At 34.9% G+C, this 24598-nt stretch overlaps 1 protein-coding gene across 3 annotated transcripts in view; it reads right to left on the bottom strand.

Annotated features, from left to right (window-relative positions):
* SCAPER (S-phase cyclin A associated protein in the ER) overlaps positions 1–24598 on the bottom strand; it is a 167827-nt gene that overhangs the window by 123857 nt on the left and 19372 nt on the right. For all 3 annotated transcript variants that reach the window (XM_074837481.1, XM_074837482.1, XM_074837483.1), the window contains exons 5-8: positions 23683–23880; positions 11625–11725; positions 10097–10213; positions 6494–6654 (exon numbers count right to left, since the gene is read on the bottom strand). In XM_074837481.1, the coding sequence (XP_074693582.1) occupies positions 6494–6654; positions 10097–10213; positions 11625–11725; positions 23683–23880 (577 nt within the window). The remainder of the gene's footprint in view (positions 1–6493; positions 6655–10096; positions 10214–11624; positions 11726–23682; positions 23881–24598) is intronic.

The following is a 24598-nucleotide window of genomic DNA, read 5'->3' as shown; positions in this document are numbered from 1 at the left end:
TATCAAGGTAAACGCCCTTTTTCATATATAAGATTTTTTGGTGGCGAGTAATTAATAACAGCACATAATTTCCCATATATTTTTGAAATAACTGTGATTCTTTTGAGACCTGATGGTTCAACTCAAACGTGTGAAAGATAAGCTCCTATGTACCTGTTTGCTGAACAAAAGTTCTTGCAAAAAACTCAAGAACTAACTATGCATGGTATTCTCCAACATAGTTTTAGCATAAGCTATTTTTAGGATCATTCACATAAAAGGAAGAGAAGGGTATGGGAGATTATTTTTACCTGGAGGAGTAGAGAACCAAAAAAAACTACACTAAATTGACTGCTTTACAGAGGGAAAAAAATCTAGAATAGAAGAGAACTTCTATAACAAAATTCATTCGCTGGATATTTCTAAAGCTTTTACTAACAAAGATGGTCCTGTAACTCAGGCATAAAGATCAGAGCTCAAACATTAAAGTTTAACATAAATATGAATAGTAATAAATATGAGTCTACTCGGTTGTCAAAAAATGTAACTTGAAACACCCAAGAGTGATGAGAAAACTAAATTATTTATATATTATGATGAACTGCATATTACCAACTTAAAGACTGGCTTAAAACTTGCATTTCTAGAGATCTGATTTTTAAAAGCAAAATATAAAGTGGTTTAAAAAATGTAAAGTAAAAGTGTTATGCTCTCTAAAAATACCACCTGCTTTCAGTAGGAACACATGGTGGTTAGGTTACAAGAAGTGAACCATCTCTATGGACTGCCACTAACATCTATATGCAGGTCAACACATCCATGGGGAGATGAGAGAACAAAATATTTTTTGTATGTTTATTTTAAAGTAATTTACAGTACATAAAAAGGATCTGTCTTAACATTAATTTTCATGGTCAGAAATCCTTGAGTCTTTTTAAATTTCCCTCCAGGGCACATGTTTCTGGCAACTCTAAAACAAGTACAGAAATTCAGGTACAATGCCTTCACTGGGAGTGCTATACCACAAAGTGCTGCAGTGGCACAGCCATAGCACTGTCAATAAAAATGGAGATTATTTTAGGTAAAAGATAAAACCGTTGTACCTACTGGACTAAACTACCTTTAGGTGGACTTGAACTGATGTTCAACATCAGCAGTAACCAGTAAATTGGAAATGAGCCTAAGCCAGAACGAAGGGCACTTTCATACTTTGCTACTCTTGGCATCTAGCATTTTACAAACATTAAGTGCTCATTTAATTACTGGGTTCTTTTAACATCTCAGGATAAAACATAGCAGCCCAAACCAATGCCTGGTGTAAATCATGAGTTACCAGTAAAGTTAACAGGGCTATATTAAAATTTATCTTAGCTGAGTAGCTCATACAACAGCTGTTTTAACATAACTATATAATTGTTCACAAACCTTAACAATACTGATACTATGACAGATGCGAAAAGATAATTCAATTTGCTATTTTACTGTTGAAACTGTTTTACTCTAGAAAATTTGCTGTATATTTTAAAGCAAAGTAAATTCCAAAAATTTGTGTGAATGACTGTAGCTGATCACTTCAGATTACTGATGGTAACCAGAGACAGCATACCTCTGCAAAAAGCCTTTCTATGTTCATTCCCGCTATGTGCGCTTGCACGTGCTTCAGTATGCACCACTGGTTAGAGAGGGGAATGGCACTCAAAAAGATACAGATTGTAATTTTTGCCTTACCACAGACTTTCCATTTGACCCTTGTAAGTGACTTTGGCTTTATTTTCATTTCTTCATCTTTATATGGAAAAAATATTATTACCTACAAGACCAAGTGATCAAAACATGTTATTACCCTCTCAGAGACAGTCTTATCTCCAATAATACTCCAGGGAATGGGGTTTTAATTCCACAAGAATCACAAACAGACTTACTGCAGAAAGCCCCAGGACACAGCCTGTGTAGAATATAGCCCCTGCACGACGTGGCACAACAAGGACTGCTTAGGCCCCTTGTATATCACAGCTGCTCCTACCCTACTGACTTTTGTAATTGGTAGGACCACAGAGATTTTATTGTATATAGCTTATGATAAAATTTGGCCAAGAAATTTCCCTGGTAAGTAATAAACAGACAATGAGGAGATTGTTCAGAAAACTACTGAAATAAACCAAAAAACTAACACTGCTTTACTGCAGCAGACGTAGACTGCAATTTCTTTTGCCTGTCATTGGTGAAACAAGACTGGTGCAAGATTTCACTTCTACTTGTTCTGTAAATTGAAGTCAGCTCTTACATAAGGCATCTCTTCTACATTGAAAGAGATCAGGAGATAGCCTTTAGTAGTAATTTACTAATATCTACTGAAGTTAATTCTACCAGAAGAAAAAATAATTCTTGCCTGCCTTGCCTAGTTGACTCCTGGTTTCATGGCATATTTTTTAATACTCTAAATGATAGAATTAATCAGAATAAAATTATTCAGAGCACAGCAAAGCCATCATCACATTTACTACAATAAGAATGAATCTTTTAGTAAAAGCCATACATGTTCAATTTTTAATTTGTATTTTTTCACTCTCAGATTCATAGTTATTACTGAAGACTCATCCAATTATTTTAACAGCACAGAAATACTTGTGTTTGAAAGAATATTGTTTGGTGAATTCTTTAAGTACAAAACCGTTTTTAATGCAAGCATGCATTCAGACTGATTCATTTGGAATCAGTTTAACAGTTTTATGCCATCTGACAACTAGCTGTGCACAAGAAGTTACTTTTTCATTTTAATTTGCTTATCAGTTTAGTATTCAGTCATTTCCAGGAACATTTTTAACAAAAAGTTTGCAAAGCTGGTACATTTATTAACATTAGGTCACACAGTTCCTACTCTGAAGCAAAGCTAATACTCAGTAGGGCATCACTCTTCCTTCACTTTTTTCCTTAAGTCTGGAATTCTTTTCACATAGCCCAGTAGCCATGTCCACATGCTAAGTATCACATGCTGGGTTTGATTACTCCTAGAGTTTTGTTAATGAATAATTCATCTGACTACCTTGATCATTCTCTAGTTTCATTTGAACTTCCCTGTCCCTGCTTGCTCTTGTATTACATGGAAGTGACAAGCCATCTGTTATCTTGAGGCCCTCAGAGCCACCAGGGCCTTATTCTTTCGAAGTTACTCCATCTGGAAGAACTGGCCAAGCAGCCTTACTGGCAACATCAGTAAAATAAATCTAGGCAAGTTATGTGCAAAACTCTTCGGAGTTCTACCTCAGGAGATGCATGTCCCTTTTTAAAAATTTACTTGCAAGTAATATACAACCAAAGCCTATTTGACCTTCCCCACTCATTACTAAACTTCAGCCCCAATTTCTTTTTTAAACCTAAAGTTGTACTACTGTATCTGAGAGGCACTTTGGAAAACCATGATTACTTGAGAATCTGAAAGTAAATCGAGAGACATGAACTCAGCCAAAACACAGTTACACAGCAGAAGACATGAAAACCAGAACAATAAAATAAAAAAAAACACAGAGAAAATGTAGTGTTGCAAGAAGTGGTAAATTTACAAATCATAACAAGAGATGGTGAGTTAAGAGGCAAGACTTTAGAGATGTTAATTGTCAGACTACTTTTAATGATCACTTAAAAATACAAGGGGGTGGGAGGATAAAAGAAGGGAATTACTGTAAAATTTTCAACAGAAATCATGCTTAAGAATTTGACAACCCCATCAGGAATACACCATCTTTTGCTGTTGGTGATGACATTCCTGCAAGTTGTTCTCAAGACACAGAAGTTACACATTCTTCCACAAGATCAGGTGCCAGCATGTCTGAGCCCAAACCAGGTCAGTTACTTCAGAGGACTGCATGTCCTGCAAAGTCTGAAGTCTTAGCCACATTACAAAGAGCATCTATTCACAGTTATGGACAGGAGCAATTAATACAGGAAACATAATAATAACGAAGAAAACTAGATTTCAAGTGTGGCAACAGGAAAAAAAAATTCAATATTTCTGAGAAGTTTGCACATTCTTGACTGCCCTTTCTCCTAAGTTATGTACAAACAATAATTATTCTAATTGTAAGCACCTACTTTCAGTCTTAATACATACTCTAAACTTGGGTAATCTATCCCACTTCTTACCACGAGCACCTGGGAATTAATCTCATGTTAGGTTATTGCCTCTGTGTAGTACTGTTAATAATCCAATCTTTCCTCCTGCCATAAACTGGTCACACAATAAGACTAGACTATGTTTCATATTGTAGAAAACACTGAAGCATGAAAGACAAAAATATTATTTTTTAGAATTCATTAAAATAATTGAGGGTAATGCTAAGTTTAATGAGGGAAATGAGATAAGATCATTCAACCTCATTTAATTATACATCCAGAAAAAAATAACTTAAAGAAATATCTGGAAAAATAATGTGTTTTCTCTCTCCCTAAGGACTTATTTAGTTAAATTTGGAAATTTTGTCAACCATGAAACAGATACAGTATCACACCACTCATCCACTTCACAAAACTATTGTGAGACCTAATGATAATACTGTTAGAAATCACTGGAGAAAAAGTGTTTTAGGGAAGTCTTGCCACTGTAAGCCCCAGCTGGGCTTTAGGGTGGGCCAGAGAGCACTACAGGGTGGCAGGAAGAATCCTCCCTCCCACAAGGCCTGAAGGTACCTAACAGCTGTGAGTGCATTAGCTGGCGAACAGGCAGAGCAGATGATACACAAGCCCCATATCTGCTTCAATAATGCATGTGAAGAGCCTTTGTGACTCCCTTTGCGTAAACTTCACAAATCCTCTCATGCTCCAATCAGGGAGGTTAATTTGATTTTACCGAAGTGATTCTAGCCTCCATACAAAGGGTAACATGCTCCTAACGATAAGCTAATTTGTTAAAACTATTACAATTTAGCCATGAGAAAATAATTTAAATTCCCCAATGTTGAATGTCAGAAATAAGAGATTCTTAAGAGTAAACAAAGCCTCTAGAAGGAACGACAGTGATTTCTTAAAATGAGGTGTTTCATGTCTGAATTGTAGAGTGTATTTGATTTTGAAAATTACTGAACACTTATAGGCCAGTACTAGAGGACCTGAACGGTTTCACTCTTGGAGCTCATCAGCTGCAGGTAATAGATAATAAAACACAGCACAACAATGACCCTTCAGCCCTTTAAATGCATAAAACTAACATAAGGATAAGCTCTTCTGTTTTCCTTTTAGCCTCTTAAAAATACATTATTCCTATGGAAGTGCAGGTCAGTTTTATTCCCTGTGTAACTAACAAAATTCTCCATACTCACAAGAATCCCTAATTAAGGTATTTTAACAACAGCTTGGAGTCTGTCACTTTAAGATGAGCAATAATCAACAGGAAAAGGTTTTGTTATGAATAGCTTCAACTACTGGCAAAAATTAAAAGTGGAATTACACCTAAAACTCAGCCAAACTGCTACTGTTCTCCAACCAGCTCACTGCAACTATATACAGAAAAATATTCCCTCATGCAAACAACATCAATCAATTCCCACTCAAACAACCCTTTTTAGAGTATGGTTTTGATTGTTCTCTCCTAAGCACAAGAATCCGCATGCTACTGAACTCACTTATGCTAAATTGCAAGACATTTGGACAAGGTATTTTAGTTCCATAATATACCACAGGCCTCCAAACCACTACACATGACTTCTACTACTTCTAGGTTGAATGTACAACTACCTTAAATTAATACATGCTCTTCCTGTAATTTTTCTTTTAAAAAAACAAATTATGAACATTTCTTTTTAATTTCTTTCAGAATACCCATTTCTATATCCTGCCTGCTGATTTTGCAGTAAGTCATCTGGGACCACACATGAAAAAAATAAATTGAAAAAATGCATCTCTGAAAACAATCTCAGGGTTCCAGTGTGTGCAAAGAAACTAATTTTAGAAACCAAATGTTAAAGTTTTTTTTGTCTACAACTAAACAAATCTCTCTAGAACAAGAGACCCTCGCATCAAGCATTCTTCAAGGAGAATCTTTAGAGAAACAACTCATAACAATGTGGTAATTCTTGTCTTTAAAGAAAAAAAAATCGCTACTTCAACACAGTTCTAATAACATCGTCTCCCTGGGCACAAAGTACCTTGAGCTCTTTTACAGATTCCTGAAGATGTATTATTCTTTATATTATTAAACCATTCCAAATTGCAGTCAGTTAAATTGTCAGTTTGTGACCAAAGACCTTTCATTTTTTGGGGTCCTATGTACCGGTATTTTAATAGATCAAATTCCAGTTAGTGGAAATACAGTGGAATGTTACCTACAAATGAAAACACATTTGTCTCAAACTTAACAATTACAATGTATGGCTGCATTAATCTTTTATCTCGATACTTAATTTAAACATTGTATTTTGGAAAATTAGATTTCATTCTGGTTTGCAAACAGATCATCACATTCTGAAATAACTTTATACCACACAGTTTGTAACAGTAACTTAAGCCACTTAAAGAGACTTGCCATTTTTCCGCGATGACTTCTGTGCTGGAGGTGGCAGACAGGTTTGTGCTGCTGCTAGCTCAGGACCGGCAGCTTTAGCTCCATGATTGGCTTTTACCTTATCAGCCCAACTGACACCAGAAGGAGCCAGGCGTGTTGCAGAAATTGTCACTGCAGGGTTCCTAAATGAAAGTCATAGCTCTTTTTAGTGTCTTATTTTTAGTGTTTAGAATTGTTCATTAGAAAACTTTATCAGGACACTCTCTCCTTCATCTTAGCATTCAATGATTCAGACTAAAAGCTAGTTCCAAAAACTGGAACCTACTATAAAACAACAGGGAAAGCTTCCTATAATAACTCTTCACACAGCCTAGCCTGTCTCCTTTTCTCTTTCCAGTTTTAAAAGACGAAATTTGTAGTTCTTGAACATTAAAAACTCAGTATATTTCTCATCAGCAAAATCCCTATAAATTTAACTCATGAAAAAAGTAAATCTAGCAACAGAAACAAGGATGCAGCAATAAATCAGCAGGTGGGGTGGGTTTTGTTTCTATTTGGTAACTAACATTGATACATACATATTCCCAGTCACAGAAAAAAATCAAAGACAGAAAATAGAGCTGCACCTGAAGAAAAATGCACCTGAAGAAAAATCTCCAAATTATATTTCTTATATTTAGTAGTCAATGAACTAAATTAACAAGAAGCTAAATTATCAGATTAAAATTTTTTTAATATGTAATGACTGAAGAAACATGCAACACTAGGGATGGACAAACAGTTCCCACATGAAATATTCTCTGATAACAAATGCTAGAATAGAAATAAACATATGGTGAGTATTTACAGTCAAATATAAGAGCTCTTCTACTGTGTCTTCCTGGGTCCAGCCTAATTTCATCAATGAACTGTACAGCATGGACTGCAACCATTACTAGCATAAGGAGTCTAACAAAGCATATGGGTAGGAAGTCCAAGAAGTGCAGGTTTATTGCAAATGTAGATCACACAAATCCGTAACATACTCTGTTCCCAGGTTAAGTAAATAAAGAACAGATCTATTTTCTATTACCTACTCAGCAAAAAATAATTGTAAATCTGGAAGGCCATTCTATTAACTTTTAGAAAGGTCCAAGTAACAGTGACCACCCAAACTTTGAGTTTCTGTATGGACAGAACTGCAGTCGTTTTATAATTATTTTGTTTTTCTTTTTGTAAAAGGTTGCCATTTTCTGCACAAGGCTTCGAGCAAAAACCTATATAGTTTTAGTTAAGTGAATGCAAGCAAAAATTTTTAAATTGGGAAATGGTAACATTCAAGAAGCACGTGTTCAAGAAGCATCCAATTCTCTTCTGTAACAAGAGTCATTTTATCTGCAATCACACAACTGATTTCTCTTCCAAGCTTTATAACACTGATAAAAACAGTCCAACAAATCCAGCTGCCTCTTTAGCTAAAGCAAATCAAGGACAAAAAAATGAAGATCTTTCAAGTTTCAAACACATGCGTAGAATCCCCCACACACCTAGACTGTTCACTTATTTTAAGACCAGTGAGATGTCAATTTGTTGTTATTTCCTATTTTTATCAAGTCAGTCATCAAAAAACCCTATCAGAAATAATTCCATAAATTATAAAAATGTGGCTGGTTGGTTTGTTTGTTTTTAATAATCCCCATTGATCCTATGGGGATGCAATACCATTTCATGCGAGGAAATCAGGAAAAGAGGCCAAGCCCTGTATCCTGTCTCTGACAGTTCCATACAGACCAGCAAAGAGACTATCACAACTGTGCAGCACAGAATGATTTTTTCTTTGACATATTCCTAGGTTGCAGTGATTTACCCTGAAAAGTTGTTGTAACACATCTTTGTAAACACATCTTTGTGTTTAATAACCTAAGATAGACTTTAATCTTTGTGATATTAATTTCTCAAGGAATTTATGCTTTTGGCATCCAAAGCATCACATAATAACAAATTCTACATACCAAGTGTTGAAAAACATTTCTGTCATTTTAAGCTTGATGTTTGATCATTTCAATTAGTACTCCTAATTCCTTTTCATGAAAAATGAACAAAATTTTCCTACTCATCTTCTTTGTAAGTGATTTTATTTATCATACCCTTCTCCTTATCTCTTCTCCAAATTATTTTCTTTTTGCATCAATACTGTTGGATACTGTTTCCAGCTTCTGTACTTTTTCTACACTGCTTTTGGGAAGAGATGATGACCAAAGGTAAGAGTCATTCAGTATGAATTTCTACAGTGGTACACCACCACCACCTCTTCTGTCCTCTATTTCTTTCCTAAAAATTCCTAGCATTCTGTCAAAAATTTCCATAATACCAAGTATGTCTAAACCCTTATTTTTCTATCCTATTTTCTCAAACACACACAAAATATTGTAGCTGTCTGGTGTTGCCTTTCTCTGAGATATACAAGCAGACTAAGAAGGAAAAGTTTGCACATCTGAAGGATAGAAAGCTCATCTTGTTATTAGCTGCTTTAACACAGTTGCTCATCATCAGCCTGTGATGGTGAATAGAACAGCTCCAGCAACAATACAACATGTAATTATATACCAAAAAAAGGCTTAGCTGGAAGACTTCATTATGCTGAGCTGTTGTTTGGGTTCTAATAAAAATAAAAGCATTGATTTCCACCAGATTCAAATTTTTCATTGGACTACTTGTGTACATTTTCTCCTCATGCATTCTCATCATGCATTTAAGCACACACCTCTCAAATGTTGTCAGGTAGGTATCAATACATACATCTACAAAGAAACTAGCACTGTTGGAGCAATTTTTCCACCAAACACTCTTAATGGTATTTTTGTAGAAATGTTTGATATTCAAAATTCAAGAGAGCTCAGTACTCAGATGGACTGACCAATATTCTAATATTACCTCTGCTGAGGCCATCGTAACCACTTATGAAACAGTATAGTATGTGCTCTAGATCCCAACAAACCTGCATGAACTAAAAAACACACCCTGAGAAAGATTTAAGTTGTACTTGTACATGCTCTCCAGAGCTGAAACAGCACTGCTCTAAACTGGTGTTTCTGCACATTTTTGTTGAACTGCTTTCAAACAGCCATTTTCATTTTAAGAAGTAAAAGATGCTTTACTGTTGTATCTAATTTGCTCTATATTTAAACTAGTATCAGTTTTGCTATTCGTCAGAATCATAATACTCTCACTTTACCTGCACTCTTTTTGACCTTACTTACTTTTGCAGACTCAGCTGGCCATTCACAGGGCATACACTGGCAATTTTAACATGCCAATTTTGACATTTTGACCTTTGTTTTTTAGTGGGAAGAGAATAAGAAACAGATTACATGAAACTGTATGTAATTAATTGTATGTTATCTTTAGATCTTTGGAATGACTGGTAATTAAATATATAACAAAGTAAGTAAAAAATTAAGTCCTTGATAGGATTTTCTCTTACAGACCACATGCTTTTCTTCCATGAATGCAAATAATTGCATATATGATTCAATAAACAGCAAAACAGTGTATTGATTACTACAGAAAAATAGTGTATTTGTGAACTCTGCTTCAAATGAATCCTTATTTTAGCTTTAATAAACTTATGATCTGGTTTCATACCCAAAATTTAAACTTCTTCGAGCATTTGATGTCACACTAATTCTATCTGTTGATGGACTTGGAATCACATGGCGTCCTGGAGACATTTTCTTTACTTCCCAGGCTAATGAAGTAGGTCTGTAAATTCAGGAAATGAAAGCTTAAAAATAAAATTCACAGTAACTATTCCTCTATCACCTTAAAAGAAAAACACCACTGACAAATGCTATAAAGTATTAATGTATTAGCTTAAAGTTAAAAAAAGTTCAAGTTAAAAGTTAAAGTTAAATTAAGTATAAAGTTTTAACGAATACTGCTGAATTTAATCATACATCTTAGCAATTATTTCTACACCAACTCCAAAACGTATTAGCTAGACCCATATCAAAAATAATGCATACTCTCAAGATTACAATGCTTATTAAATGTCAGTGTAGGACCAAACATCAAATCAATCAGTTAAAAGGAAAGGATATGGGGTAGGACTGGAAATATCCTCTAGTTCTAGTGACAATAACACATAACAGGTACCCTACATTTGCCTACCCTGTGTAACACAGCATTCAATACAGTTTAAATGATGCTTTGGTTAATATAGGTATCAAATATCTACAGTACATAAAAAAACTTTGGAATTAACCAAATATATCACCATCCACTCTTCTATTCTACTACTGGCATACCTAACTTTGTCAGCAATAACATTTACTGATAAATGTGTACTTGCAAAGATAACTGAACAGGTTGATTTAACTGTCACTAACGTAAAATGTTTTAATCCAAACAGTTTGAGGCGGAAGTCAGGGTAACAGTTTCATTATGCATTTCGTTGAAGCAGATGCTATTTTCCTTTTTTTTGTTTGTTTTTTTTTTTTTAACTCTTGCTCCTGAAGCTATCTGATTACATGAAAATTACAACTGACAATTAAAAAAAACCAAATCAAACTTGAAGAACCCAGTGCTGATGAAGACAGATTGAAAAAAGCACTTACAGACATTATTTTTTAACTGGTTCAGTACTACTAGCAGGATCAACAACCTATAATCAACTACTAAAACCACTGTCACATTTGGCCTACTTTTTGTCTCTATACAGGCAGATGAGTGATTGAGCTCACTGCCTAACAAAGGAAAATGGAAGAACTAGAGTGTATTACTCCACACTTACTACAGGGCTCCCACTTCTACAAGCACAAATTGTACCAGCAAAACCTTACTTCTCATCTACCTCTCAAAGCTACAACTTCGGCACCAAGGCACAAATTCAACACCAGGCACAAATTGTAATGACGTAATCAGTTACCTTTCTGACACTGTACTTCCAAACCATTTACTGTTTCCAGCACAGCTGTTCACTGATGACACTACCAGGGAGGATAAAATCTTCTCTGTGTCCTCACACCAATTGTGCCCAAAAGAAAAATTTCCTTTCTGATGCCCCAGAGCAAATAATAAAATTGGTTCTATTTGTTGAATCTCTGTTACAAAATGAAATTTACTATGAGACAGTATTTGGATGTAGATTAAAAAAATACATATATCTAATTACCTGCTTTGAGCATCAGCTTTTTCTAACTTCTCCTGTAGCTGTATCCAGTCGATCAATGCTTTGAAGTCCCTTACATAGTTATCAAGCATCATCAGGACTTCCTGAAAAGCAACAATTACATCAACCTTTGTATTTAAAAAACAATCCTCCCTCCACCCCAAGAAAGGAACTGAAAAGAAAGTAGGAAATTTACTAGTCTGTAGGGCTCTCATAAAAAAATAAACCCAAGAAAAACCCTGAAAACAAAAAAGCCCAGATAGTTAAGATTTTCATGTGAACAAACATTGAAACATTTATCCTAGCAAAAAAATGCACATTTTCTAAGATCTCTGTGAGCACCAGTGTCTAAGGACAAAATAGCAATATTCAGCAAGAAAATAATTCCTAACGTACATAAGTATCACTGTTTCAGGATTTTTTTTTGTCAGAGTTGCTATCTTTTAAAGTATGCTGGACATACTTCATCCCATAAGCAAAACTGCCTGTAAAACCTGATAGACCTGTGGGAGAGTAAAAATGTCACGATTAATCTGCTTATGAAGTAAAAATACACCAAGCTACACAAAGGCAACTGCATCAGACAGAAGGAATTCCTTCTGGAGAATCCTGGGGTCCCTGCATTAGAAAAAAACAGTTCTTATGCCTCTGAAGTTGCCTCAGCAAACCGTATCCTTCCTACAGAATTTCAAGTGTATAGAACTTTCCAATGATGTCTACTTGTACGTGTCCAGATTAACGACATTCTATTGTCACATGAGATTATCAGAACTATTGTACTAATAAAGCAGTTTTTAATCAAAAAGACTCCTATGGTGATATTCTGAGAGGCAAAAAGAGAAAGACTGCAGCATTACACTTGGTTTATAAATCATAATCTCTGACATGAACTTACTGAGAAATAAACAACATAAACTGCAAGATACAAAGTTTACATTCTCTTCTCTGATTAGCACACCTTAACAAGTGAAAAAGTCACTAATTGCACATTCTTGTCTATGGAGTAACTACATGTCCAGACCTTACAACTCCAATACGCAGATTACACTTCTTGACCACTACAAACTCATTCATTTTTTACCATTTTAAAAATTACTTTTGAACTATATGGAGTCACCAAAGAATTTACGCATTTTTATGTGAATTAATCACTCAAAACTGTAGTCATGAACACATTTGATGGTTTGAAAGATTTACACATTATCATGAAATAACACAACTGAGAGGGATCTTCAGAGCCATCTAGTCCATCCCATAATTCTTGGGTACATACAGTCAAAAATTATGTGGGCATGATGGAGTTTTATTCAAAATATTGCAAAATCTTGATTAAGTAGTTAGAATCTTGTAAATTATGTGTTGGTCTCTAACAAATAAAATTAACTGTTATGAAAGGATGTATAAAATTAACTTGACTTCACACTGGATCAGGAAGAAATTCATAGATAAAACACTAGGGGCTGAACAGTAGAGAACTAGAAGACTTGTTTCTGTCAAAAATATTCTTAACTTTCAGAAATTATTGACTCTACTGATTTCCAGTTTGGTCAAATATGCAAGTGTAGTAACTATAGTAAGGTCAGATTACACAGAAACAATAAAAGATTAAAAGGTAAATTGGTATCCCACAGTCTTTACTCAGACAATACTGACATTTTTTCACAGCAAAGCAAAGCAAAAGACTGTATGACTAAACTCTTAGCTATGTTCCCTGAGCAAACTATAGTTATCTACTGTCACTGGTAGAGAAAGATCAATTCTTTACTATGCAGGAAGCTAGGAAATCACTTATATTCCACATATAAACTCAAAAATGATTTATTGAATGTGACAAAAACCACACAGGCCATCACAGCCAACAGGCGTAAGACACCTTCTCAGCAGAGCTGATTATCACCCAACAAAGCATATTAACACATTTCTAAAGGAGATAGTTCAAGATCATGTCAATCAGAAATAGAAGCTTTCATAAATACTCTTTCAAAGACAAGAAGAATGTATACTGTACTCTATGATGACAACATGCTGAAAATAATAAAAATCCATAAATGGACCTTGAATTGTATGAAAACTTACATCAGCTTCACATGCAGAGTTTAAAATATAGATATAATTCTATAGTAGATGAAAAAACACTGATGACAAAGTGTTGCTGTTTTGCCAATTCTTTACTATGTCAAAGTCATTCCTGCTGGTATTAAGAGAAATTTTCCTCTCAAAGCAAGTAATTATTACTTAGAAACATTTGGGAACAATCACAAATGAAAATATATTGGTTCTTAAGTGCGTAACTACAAATTTTAACAGTAAAACTTTTAACACTGAAAACAGTAAAAACATTCTACTACAGTACAGGTAACTAATGTACATTTTTGTAACATCACATCCCCTTCATCTTTACTTTTAATTGAAAAAGGACCTCTAAAGTACGCAAAATGCTTTTTCATATAAAATTATATGGGTGATTATTCCTTTTGTTTAACACTAATGCAAGTTTGAAATTCAGCTTCAGTTTTCACATAAGTATCCTTTTAACTAGTACGTACGACAGAGAGCATATGCTGGAAATCAAACAGAATACCACTACTGATGTAAAAGTTGCTCTTTGTTTTGAAATATTCCACAAAAAAGCTAACAAAAATCTTTCTTACAAGGCAGTTGTTTTACAGCACCAAAGTAATTCTTAAGTAAAGTCTGGTACAAGAAATGAACAAGTCAAGTATTTTAGCCAGTTCTTTTTTCAGTTTCACTAATAAAATTTCAGCTTTCTAATTCAATTCATGTCCATTTAGGTTAGCCCATACTAAGTTGTGCTGACTGTTACTAACAATAAGAGCATAGAAAGCAAAATTTAATTCTGAATCATTTACTTTTCAAGTCTGCCACTGAGATATTCCTCACAACAACAAAGAAAAGAATAAATCTGAATATGAGTTATATTTTTGAAGTTAGTTGGCACAGGAAAAAAAATACAATAAATGGCCTAACCTATTTTAAGGAATGTTTAGCTACATGTTATCAGAAATGATCAGAGCAGAACCATGCAGCTGTAACCCGACTCATGTTTTACGAACAAGGGAATACAAACAAGACAAGCAGCTGGAGCGGCCCCATATTCACTGATGCACATCTTTCTCCCTAAAGCTATGAGGGCCATTTTGTCAAGCAGGATGAAGCAGAACAAAAGTGGCTCTGAAAGCGCCGTTACAGGCATCCAGATAACTACATATAGATGTACAGCTAAAATTACCAATTAGTTTACCAATTGGCTGCAACGGATTCGATTGGTTTGTAATTAATTCTAGTTACTGGCGCATACAGCAGGACGGTTGGCGCCATCCCTTTGTCCTACTGACACACAATACTGGCGTGCAGGGCTCTGGGGTCTTGGACATCAATACAGCTCTCTAGCTCACCTACAGTACCGAGTGTAGCAGATATACCCTGTGGTGCTGAAGCAGTGGAAACTTGTACCACTTGAGAAGGTGCTGACAAAAAGGAACCTTTATGGGGTAGACTACGGCTGCACTAGAGTCAAAACAATTTTAAATCCCATTATTTTTCAAGGTCATATCCATCCTATACAATATTTAAAGAGCCAGTTCAAACTAAAAAAGCAAGCAATACTGTTAAAAAACAACACTTAAAGGAAAAATCAGACATAAAATTTAAAACACTCACAATACATCTCCTGTTTCTTTCTCCCCTCTGTTCAATTCTCTGATCAATAGTCCTGTACATCAAAAACCTCTTTTTGTGTTTTTCCTTCTTTTCTCCAGCTCTCAGTCATTAACTCGGTTTCTATGTATTTATCTTAAATTGTACTTCTGGTCTCTTCAACTGGGTGATCATATTAACGACTTTGCAATCAATAAGGATCGCTATTATATGAAGTAGCTACATCAGAATAATCCTATATTCCTGAATCAGAACAATCTTGACTTGGGTCCTAGACAGGCCTGTTATAATGCTTAAAAACAGAAATTCACTTTGTTTTGAAATCCCATAATGGCTTTGAAACATCGTCTTCTCCATTTATTCTCCCATTCTCAAACAAGGAGGAGGAGAACAGGGAAGCATGGAAGATTGTAGGATTTTAAGCTTACTACAATTCAAAACTGAAATTTTTATCTCTTCAGTTTTTAAACTGAAACTTTCAACCAGCTATTTCAATCAGTTACTGATCTAAAAGTTTAAAAGTAGTAGCATGCATGTCAGAGAAATTAACTCAGTCACCACATCTGTACTTTATATTATTCTCAAGGCTAGAAATGTGTGCTTTACTTCACAAACTATGCATACTTTATATTGTTTCATTATCTATACCAAATATTTTAGATTATGTATTTACCAAAATAAACTCCATTTTCTTGTACTGGAATATACTTTTAGCAGGCAACTTAAGTTCCTTCTTTCTTTCTTTAAATTTATGTGTTTAAGGTTAACCAGGTGTTTCAGTAATTTGACACAAAAATTGCTTCAAAAAATTCCTTGTAGCCTTTTTCATACAGTTGAATTACAAACATTTAAAGACAGCTCTGGGGTTTGATTAAACATGACGATTGCCAAAGTGGTTCTTACAACTTTGGGAGAGGATGAAAGGAAGCAGCTCCTCTAGCCAAAGGACTCTCATTATACCAACTTCAGTACATGGTAGATAATATTTTAAAAAAAAAAAAAAAAAAAAAAGTGTCTAAAACAGATGCAGAGAAGAGAAAAACTGAGTAATTTTTCAGTAACTACAGTTCTCCCAGTTGCTGTGCCTTTTTAAATGCTCTCACACCAGCCTTGCAGAAGCCACTAAGCAGCTAACTCTAGACAGTAAAGCTGCAGGAACACATGGCCTCCTAGATCCAAGCGTTAAACGCATCAACCATCTCTGGCCTCAGCTTGTTCCTCATTGATTCACCTACAACATGACAGCCATAATCCACTACGTGCCAAGGATGTGCTCCTGAGAAGCGTAACCACTACCCAGTGTATTTTCTCTGTGAGAATGAATGTAGCAGCCAGGGGGCACATGCAGGGACTTAATCACACAATTTATTTACACAAAAAAGTAAAAAAAAAAAAAAATATATATATATATATATATATGATGTGAAGGACAGAGAGGCAGGAATAGATTACCCAGACTGCCAACTAGATGAGATGCCAGCTTTTCAGTATCTGGCTTTTTAGAATAGATTACCATTCTGAAAGATCTCATCTATTTCCATCTGTGAGACTGAACACCCAATCATTACCCCATTTTCCTGTCTCACCTGCAGAAGATGACAACAATGAAAATGTAAATGTCCAAAAAGAGGCAGAAGGAATGCTCACAAAAGAGATTTTCACTTGGCATTGACTGCTACAATATGGCCACAGGGTATTTATTTAGAAAGACACAAACATACTCTTCCTAAATATCTCCAAATTCAGAAATAGAAGATGTGCTTTTTACAACTGAGTCGTAAGTGGCAGCCTAGCATACTTCTGACATATTACACCTGCAGAATTAGACCTTCTCAAACAATTTGAATATACATTCCATAAAACCCTATTGATCTGAAAGACTGTCTTGTCAGAAACACAGAAAAAAGAATTATACATGTTCTAATATGTAAATAATTTGCTTAGGCTTTCAGGGAAACTCATAATCACCTTGGGTTTACTGAATAAAGATAAATTAGGGTCAATTATACAGAACAGAGTCCATTCCATCCTGAAATTCTCCTAACTGAAAATATTCTAGAGGTTCAAAGAATGAAGACATCAGTACACCAAGGTACTGAGTTAATGCTCAAAATGGTTACAAGATTGATAGAAATACACTTAATAGAGTACTCCAGTAGGAAATAATTAGCAATTAGAAGAATTTAGGTGTAAAAAGCAAAAGATGCTTAATAAACCTTAATTAAAACACACAGATTTTGCAGTTTGAGTTGGTTTAGGTTGGGTCTTTTTAACTCCTTTGGGAAGCCAACATTTTTTTCACCCAGAGACCCAAAGAAATCCAGGACACTGGAACAAGAATAATGTACCTAAACAGAATACTTAGAGGCCTGTGTTGAGGAAATAAATTACTTCATAATCCTTCTTGGGATACTTTTCTTAGGGTTTGTAGCACTACAAGGAAAGAAGTGAAGTTCACATATAACAAATTATCTCTCCCAAAAAGCCTTAAGTATCAAACCCTGATTCTGTATTTTTAATTTCCTGAAACCAGGTACTTTTCACATTTGTAAAACTGAAGAGTATGGGAAGAAAAAATATAATCAAAACTTATCCTCCAAAAAAAGTAAAATGGACAGAGTTGAATTGGCTCTTATCAGTGGAAATAGGGTCAAGATCCTATTATACTGAATTATTGCAGATTTCTTTTACACTGAAGTTACGAAAATCTTGGGTTTTCTACCTTCAGCTCCAACACGTTTAGAAAGTTTTATTTTCTTGGCTGTTTTAAAAGCCAGTAATCAGCCTGGGTGACCATGGCTCTCAGTCTGCATGCATAGATTGAAATCATTAGAATTAGCATAGCCGGAACCAAAAGCAGCCCTCACAAGATGTTCTCAGCAAGGGATGCTAATGAAGTAAGTTCCTCTCTCCTTCTGGGAGGCCTTCAATCAACTCAAACTCTCACAGAGATCACCCTGACTGGAAGGCCTTAACTAAAGTTGTTTCAGCTGGTTCTTTCACATAATAACATCATGTCAAATCTTTTAAGGGAAAGGCTTTACCTGCCTCTTCAGAGTATCTTGCGCTATAAGAATCAGAACAGAACTTTACTGATGAATTTTCCATTTTATAAGAGGCAGTTAGAATATCAAGCAGAATTAATCTGTTTTCACTGAACTATATTCAAGGTAGACTGATTAAGAATGGATCTGTAAGCTTTAGAAATGAGGAAACAAAAAATCTGTGCCAAAACCTTATAGAAATATACCGAGAAGTAATGCTAGGTGGAAAGACAAAAGTTTGTACAAGCATTAAGTAATGCTGAACAGCAACTTAAAAAGAATATAGAGCTAAATTTTTACATAACAAAAACACAGTTTTTTTGAAAGGAAAAAAAAAAGGCTGAAGCCTAGGAGGAAAAAACCCCAACAATTAAATTCAAAGTAGTTTGATGTTATTCTAGACATACTTTATCCTTAGCTGCTGGATCCAGTTGCTCACTCTATCAGTAAGAGTTCTATACAAGCGTGTGGTGTGTTGTTTCTTTTATATATATACACACACATATATATATAAACTCAGTTGCTGAGACACCTGAAGATCATAAAAGAATAGCAGCAGAAGACACATTTCTCTGTTTTGGAACTAATCAAAATTCCATTCACCAAAATTGACTACAGAATTTGCCTTCCTCTGTCTACAAATAATTTTGGGCTTAATTCCTTTTAGCACACAGAAAGAGATTTAAAAGCTTACTGTTTCTTTTCTGCCTAAGTTTATCACTCAAACCTAAAAATACTAGGTAATAAAATATTAATATAAACATTAGACACACAGAAACCTAGCTAATGTATAGAATACCCATACAATTTGTTTTGAAATGTTGAAGGTTATAACCAAATCTATTAGAATATATCTAATCTCAATCATTATTGCACAGACTTATGTACAGCAAGATGATGCTTAAACTTGAGAACCCTTTATTTATTTTAGAAATTCAACCACGTTCGTTATATCTTTATATACAAAGCATCAAAGCCATACCCATATATCTCTATACATGATTTGAGAGTTCTCAATTCCAAATCAATAACAAAATACCAACTTCAGCAGTGCCCAAAGCTGAGAGAAAATATACACAACCACCGATCCTCTTACACACATTTCCACTGTTTGTATCCTTACCACAACCCTTTCGTCTGCAGTTTCAACCACAACCAGCCACTAGAGCCCTTTCCGATTTGGGAGCATCAAACATTATCTTCAGTGACAATGTAATCAATAAAACTATACCAACTTGTAAGAATAGAAGAGAGCAAAAGCTACAAAATAAACCCGCCACTTTTATACCAGGTTAATCTGAAGGTTTTCAACACCAGAAGTTGTCACATTTCATTTTTACATGGGTCTTCTTTTAAGACAATCTTTATACAACTAAAATGTTTGAATAGAACAGCACATGCCCATTTCACCAAGACGTAAATTTGAGAAGATATCACTTCAAAAGTTGAAATTAAGGAAGTTTTTGATAACATGGATTCGTCTTAATAAAAAACATGTTTCAAAATCCCACTTATAAAACAAAGAAGGAAGAGTTAACAATTTAACCATTTTGATTCCTCATTTAATATTGTTTCCCACATATGTCCAGTAGTAAAAATAAAAACAGTTCTTCATGAAAAAAGCTAACAAGATATTCTGTCAAATGAGTTTGAAAAGTAAACGTGGCAATATGGAATTCTTATTTATCAAAATCCTCTCAAGTCTTTAGGTATACCAGAAATACATTAATGCATTTTCAACTGACCTGTTGTGTCTGCTGGTATCTCTTGTAACATTTTAACGACTAGATACTTTTCTGTGTAGTGTAAATCATTTGCAAAAAAGAACATAAAAGTGAAGCTAATCCATTCTCATTTTTAGCATGAGCTTTAGTAAAAGTTTATTATAAACAGAATTTTCATCTTAAAATTGAAATATTCAGAAGACCAGTAGTGGCATACATAAAAATGGAAAAACCATAAGAATTAGCTGAATTCCTGTCTGAAGACGGGGAAAAAAAAAAGCCAACAACAAACAAAAACAAAGCCCCCATAACAAACCACCAAGCGAAAAAAGCTCAAGTGGTTCTGCAAACTGTGGATCTAGTGGAGCCTGTTTTCCCATGATCGCCTTACTAGTTTCTCTGGTGCCAGAAATGACATAATAACATGCATTTCAATTCATTCTTATTTAAGAAACAAAACAGCCCCAAAAAACTAAAAAGCAACCACACACACAATCCCTCTTCCTCAGCTGGTGCATTCACGTTCTCTTGTTCTCTCTCTGAATTCCCTAGTGTCTAATAAAGATTGAGTGGCAGTTTTTTCTGCAGTGTGAACCAGAATCACAGAATCATCTAGGTTGGAAAAGACCTTGAAGATCATTCAGTCCAACCATTAACCTAACATTGACAGTTCCCAACTATACCGTATCCCTAAGCGCTATGTCGACTACTCAATACAACTAGTCTTGTTACAGAACCGTAACAGGATGTCTTCTTCCAAGCTAGTCACCTACTCTCATGAAATCTATAATGACTAAATTAATTTAAATTGGTCCACTGATTTTAAAAGTTATGGCAGGGATGAGAGAAAATCATGGCTATACAAGGACAGGCAAGACACATAGTATGACTGCATAGAACTTGGTGTCCTAAGTCCAGAAGCCTAAGAAAAGGATTATACACATTACATACATTATTCTCCCGCCAGTGCAGCTTAACATATTTTGCCATGCCACATCTGCATTACTGGTATTCTACCGACAATAGAAGAGTTAGGGAGATACCTCATTAGACCACAGAGAATTCATATGATGCCTCATATTATGCTGCTATTCACATATGCCTCATTCAGAGGCATAAAATCACTTTGCATCCTCCCAATCCTGCACATTCAAGTAGTCAGAGCCGTCCCTGGACCAACACGTAGACCTTGCTACAGCCATCTTTCCTGCAAGAGTGGGCATCCATGCTGACACAAAACAGGGCACCCAGGTTCTGTTCATTGCTTTGATGTTTTCAAGTAGCAAGAAAAAGCACAACCAGAGATCTTGCAAGATCTGACCAGGCACAATCAGAACAGTCAATACAAAGTATGAAATCTGGTGCTTGGGACTAACATGACAGCAATGTATATAGGCCTACAAAGCCAAGGCAATAAAACAAGTGTTTTAGATAAGTAAATGATGATTATTCACCTGAGTCACACATGGACAAATTGTAACAATCAAACTAAAGACAGTGTTAAGCTATTTTAAGGCAGGACACAGGCCTTCTCTAAGCTACACGAATTCTTGAAACACTGTCACATGAGTGCTTCTTAGAACTCTTGAGACTAGATCACAATTTTCATTTATCAACTCCTAAAAGTGTGAGGTACTACAGTAAACGCTTTCTATATATTCCATAAAATGAAAGCTGCACTTAGACAAGATATTTTCAGTTGATGGAGGACAGCAAGAACTGGCTTTTCAGGTTCAGAGGTGAGGAAGACGAGCAGTTTCCACAAGGATCCATTGTTTGTTATCACTAATATTCCACCCAAAATTAAAACAAACCTCCACGTTAATGACAAGTTTGATCACTCCCTAGTTGAAGCCTATGTATGCAATACCAAAATGTTATATGCCTATGTATTAAGAGCTATGTAAAGCCCTCACTTCAAAAGGCAGACGTTAAGATATTCCACTGTGATTAGCTAGAACACATTGACAACTTCACCTCTGGTAGAAACTGGACTGTATCTGTCAACAATAACCCCCCCAAAATAAGTAAGTATTGATAGAAGTGAAACTTTATTAGCAAAAATAATTCACAAAATCCAACACTTTTATACTTCATAGCTTAATTAACAGAAATTTTAGTAATTTATCAAAAGAGTAATAATTATCATTTAACAGTAACCTCTAAAAGAAAATCTCACAAACAAAAGACCATAGCACAAACGCATATTCCAGCTACTCGGGTAAGGCACTTTTTTGTGCTGAAAAGATAATCTTTTAAAAGGTAAAAGCAATATGAATATTACCTAAGTTTTCCAATACGACACTGGACTCCCCTGTTTACTCATTTTTGCTTTTTCCACCTCTGTTTTGCAAACAAGTAATCTGATACACAGAGGTACATATACCATTGTCAAGCATCTACCAAAATGAAGACTTTTCACTTAGGCTATGTAATATCTCCATCCAAGAACAGACCAAGTAGCACAATTAAAATGCTGAATGATATCTAACCCCCAAAATATGTGATAATAATACAAATACGCTTCTGTTCTTCCAGTCACAAAAGTCTAAAATGGTAATCTAATTACAACGCATGGCTGACTGATTTTCTTAAACCAAAAAATTCCTAAGCAGGAAGACAGTTCAGTAACAAAATGTTAAATTGTGTTAGACCAACCAGAAATTTGGAAGCCTCTAGCTACTGTTCAGTTTTCAAACCTGCTTTCAATGAAATGTATTTGTACGCTAATCTCAAAGTCAATTTGGCCGTGTCTGATTACAGCAGAGAACTACATGCATATGATAAGAAAAAAGTTTACTTAAATTGATATATGTGATTTTTTACAGTGATTAAATAATCATTTCCAGAATGTGTTGAGTTTTCAGCCATGTTTCATATGAAAACAGAAGTCATATCTTTAACATTTTTTATAATGTATTCTTCTGGCTTCTCTTAATGCTTGCAATAAATTCCATTTCTAAAGAATGAGTGGTTTTTATTACATGACAACGGTCTTTCTACAGATCTACTAGAAAATAATCATAAAACGTAAAACAGATGAACAAGTTATTACAAACACAGGTTATTTGAAATTAGGAAGCATGCCTTACAGTGACATCCCAACTAGACATTTTTTACACTTCACCACCAATCACTTTCTTAACACCACAGAGCGAATTAGAAGAGTGGTAACTATCGCTGCAAAAAGGGAGCAATGTATCATTAAGCCACTTAACAGGAAGCAAACAAATGTGAAAAAGGCTGAATCACAACAGTGCCACCTACAGTAAAGAACATCACAGGGAAAAAATAAATTGGTGTTCAGTCAGAAAATTAACAAAATCAGAACTCAATAAGCAAAAACTGTTTTCATCAAAAAACTGAGATCTAATAACATGTACATCACTACAGGTTTTATCCACTTCAAAAATTAGTCACTGCCTAAGATGAAAGCATCTTCTTAAATCTGAATAAATATGCCATCAGTTTTCCTATTTAGAAGCCTTCACTAAATACAAACCAAAAAGTAACATGTTTCTCAAGCTCTAATTCCTCATTTGGCTTTTTTGTAAAATATTAAAAAAGCATGATAAGAGCCATGTGACAACAGGCAAGGAACAGCTGAAAACTTACCTTGCATTCTACTACACTCTGATCCGATTCACATGTAACGTAGATTTCATCAACTGCCCGCCTGAGATTGTCAAAAAGAAATGCCCAATATCGAGCTCGCAGATCAACTTTTCGAGGCTGCCTTGTTTTTGTTGGGCTTTTGTCAAAGTTTTTATCTCCAGCTGCTGCTGCTGTTAATTTACAGTCTATGGTAGTGCTCTGAAAAAACGAGATAAAATGGAAAACAACAAACATAAGTGCTGTAAGGGGTCGGGTTTCTGTGCAACACACATTTTTTCAACTTATTCAAACATCTGTAAACAAGAAATTTTTCACTGAAGAAGACTACATCATGCCACCAACTTGAGCTTTTTAAAACACACTTTCTTATCTTATATATAGGCAGCAGCTACATAGAACTAGATTGTTTCTTTAACATTTATAACCCAACATTCATGTTGCACAACAGTACAAAGATATTCTGCTCCTTAGCACATTAGAAAGTTGCATTTTCTAATTATATATCCTGTATTACGTGTCAGGATAAGTATGTGCATCCAAAGATGAAAATAACATTTTACTAATAATCATACCAGCAATATTCCATCACAGTTAAATTCTATTACCAAGACATTACATATGACTTTATCGTTTTTAAACCCTCATTCTAATATATGAGCATTAATGTCAGTGAAATGCTGATGTGGCTAGCTCTTTGATCGATAGGTTATGGCTACACTGCAGAGGAGAGGCAAGCAAGCACTGAATTAGTTACAAAAGGAAGCGTTCACACTTTAGAAGACTACTTGTACTAAGATTTCCACTCACCATATTGTTAACATTGCGAGCTCAATTCAAGCCAATGTAAGTGCTGTGCCAATGAATCGAGTTGCTCCTACTTATACCAAGTCTGCAAATGTCCTCATGCTGTTTTAAG

Source organism: Strix aluco, chromosome 12, assembly GCF_031877795.1.
Source record: "Strix aluco isolate bStrAlu1 chromosome 12, bStrAlu1.hap1, whole genome shotgun sequence".
NCBI lineage: Eukaryota > Metazoa > Chordata > Aves > Strigiformes > Strigidae > Strix > Strix aluco.
The sequence above is the reverse complement of the archived record's forward strand: the minus strand, read 5'-3'. Positions and strand labels throughout refer to the sequence as shown.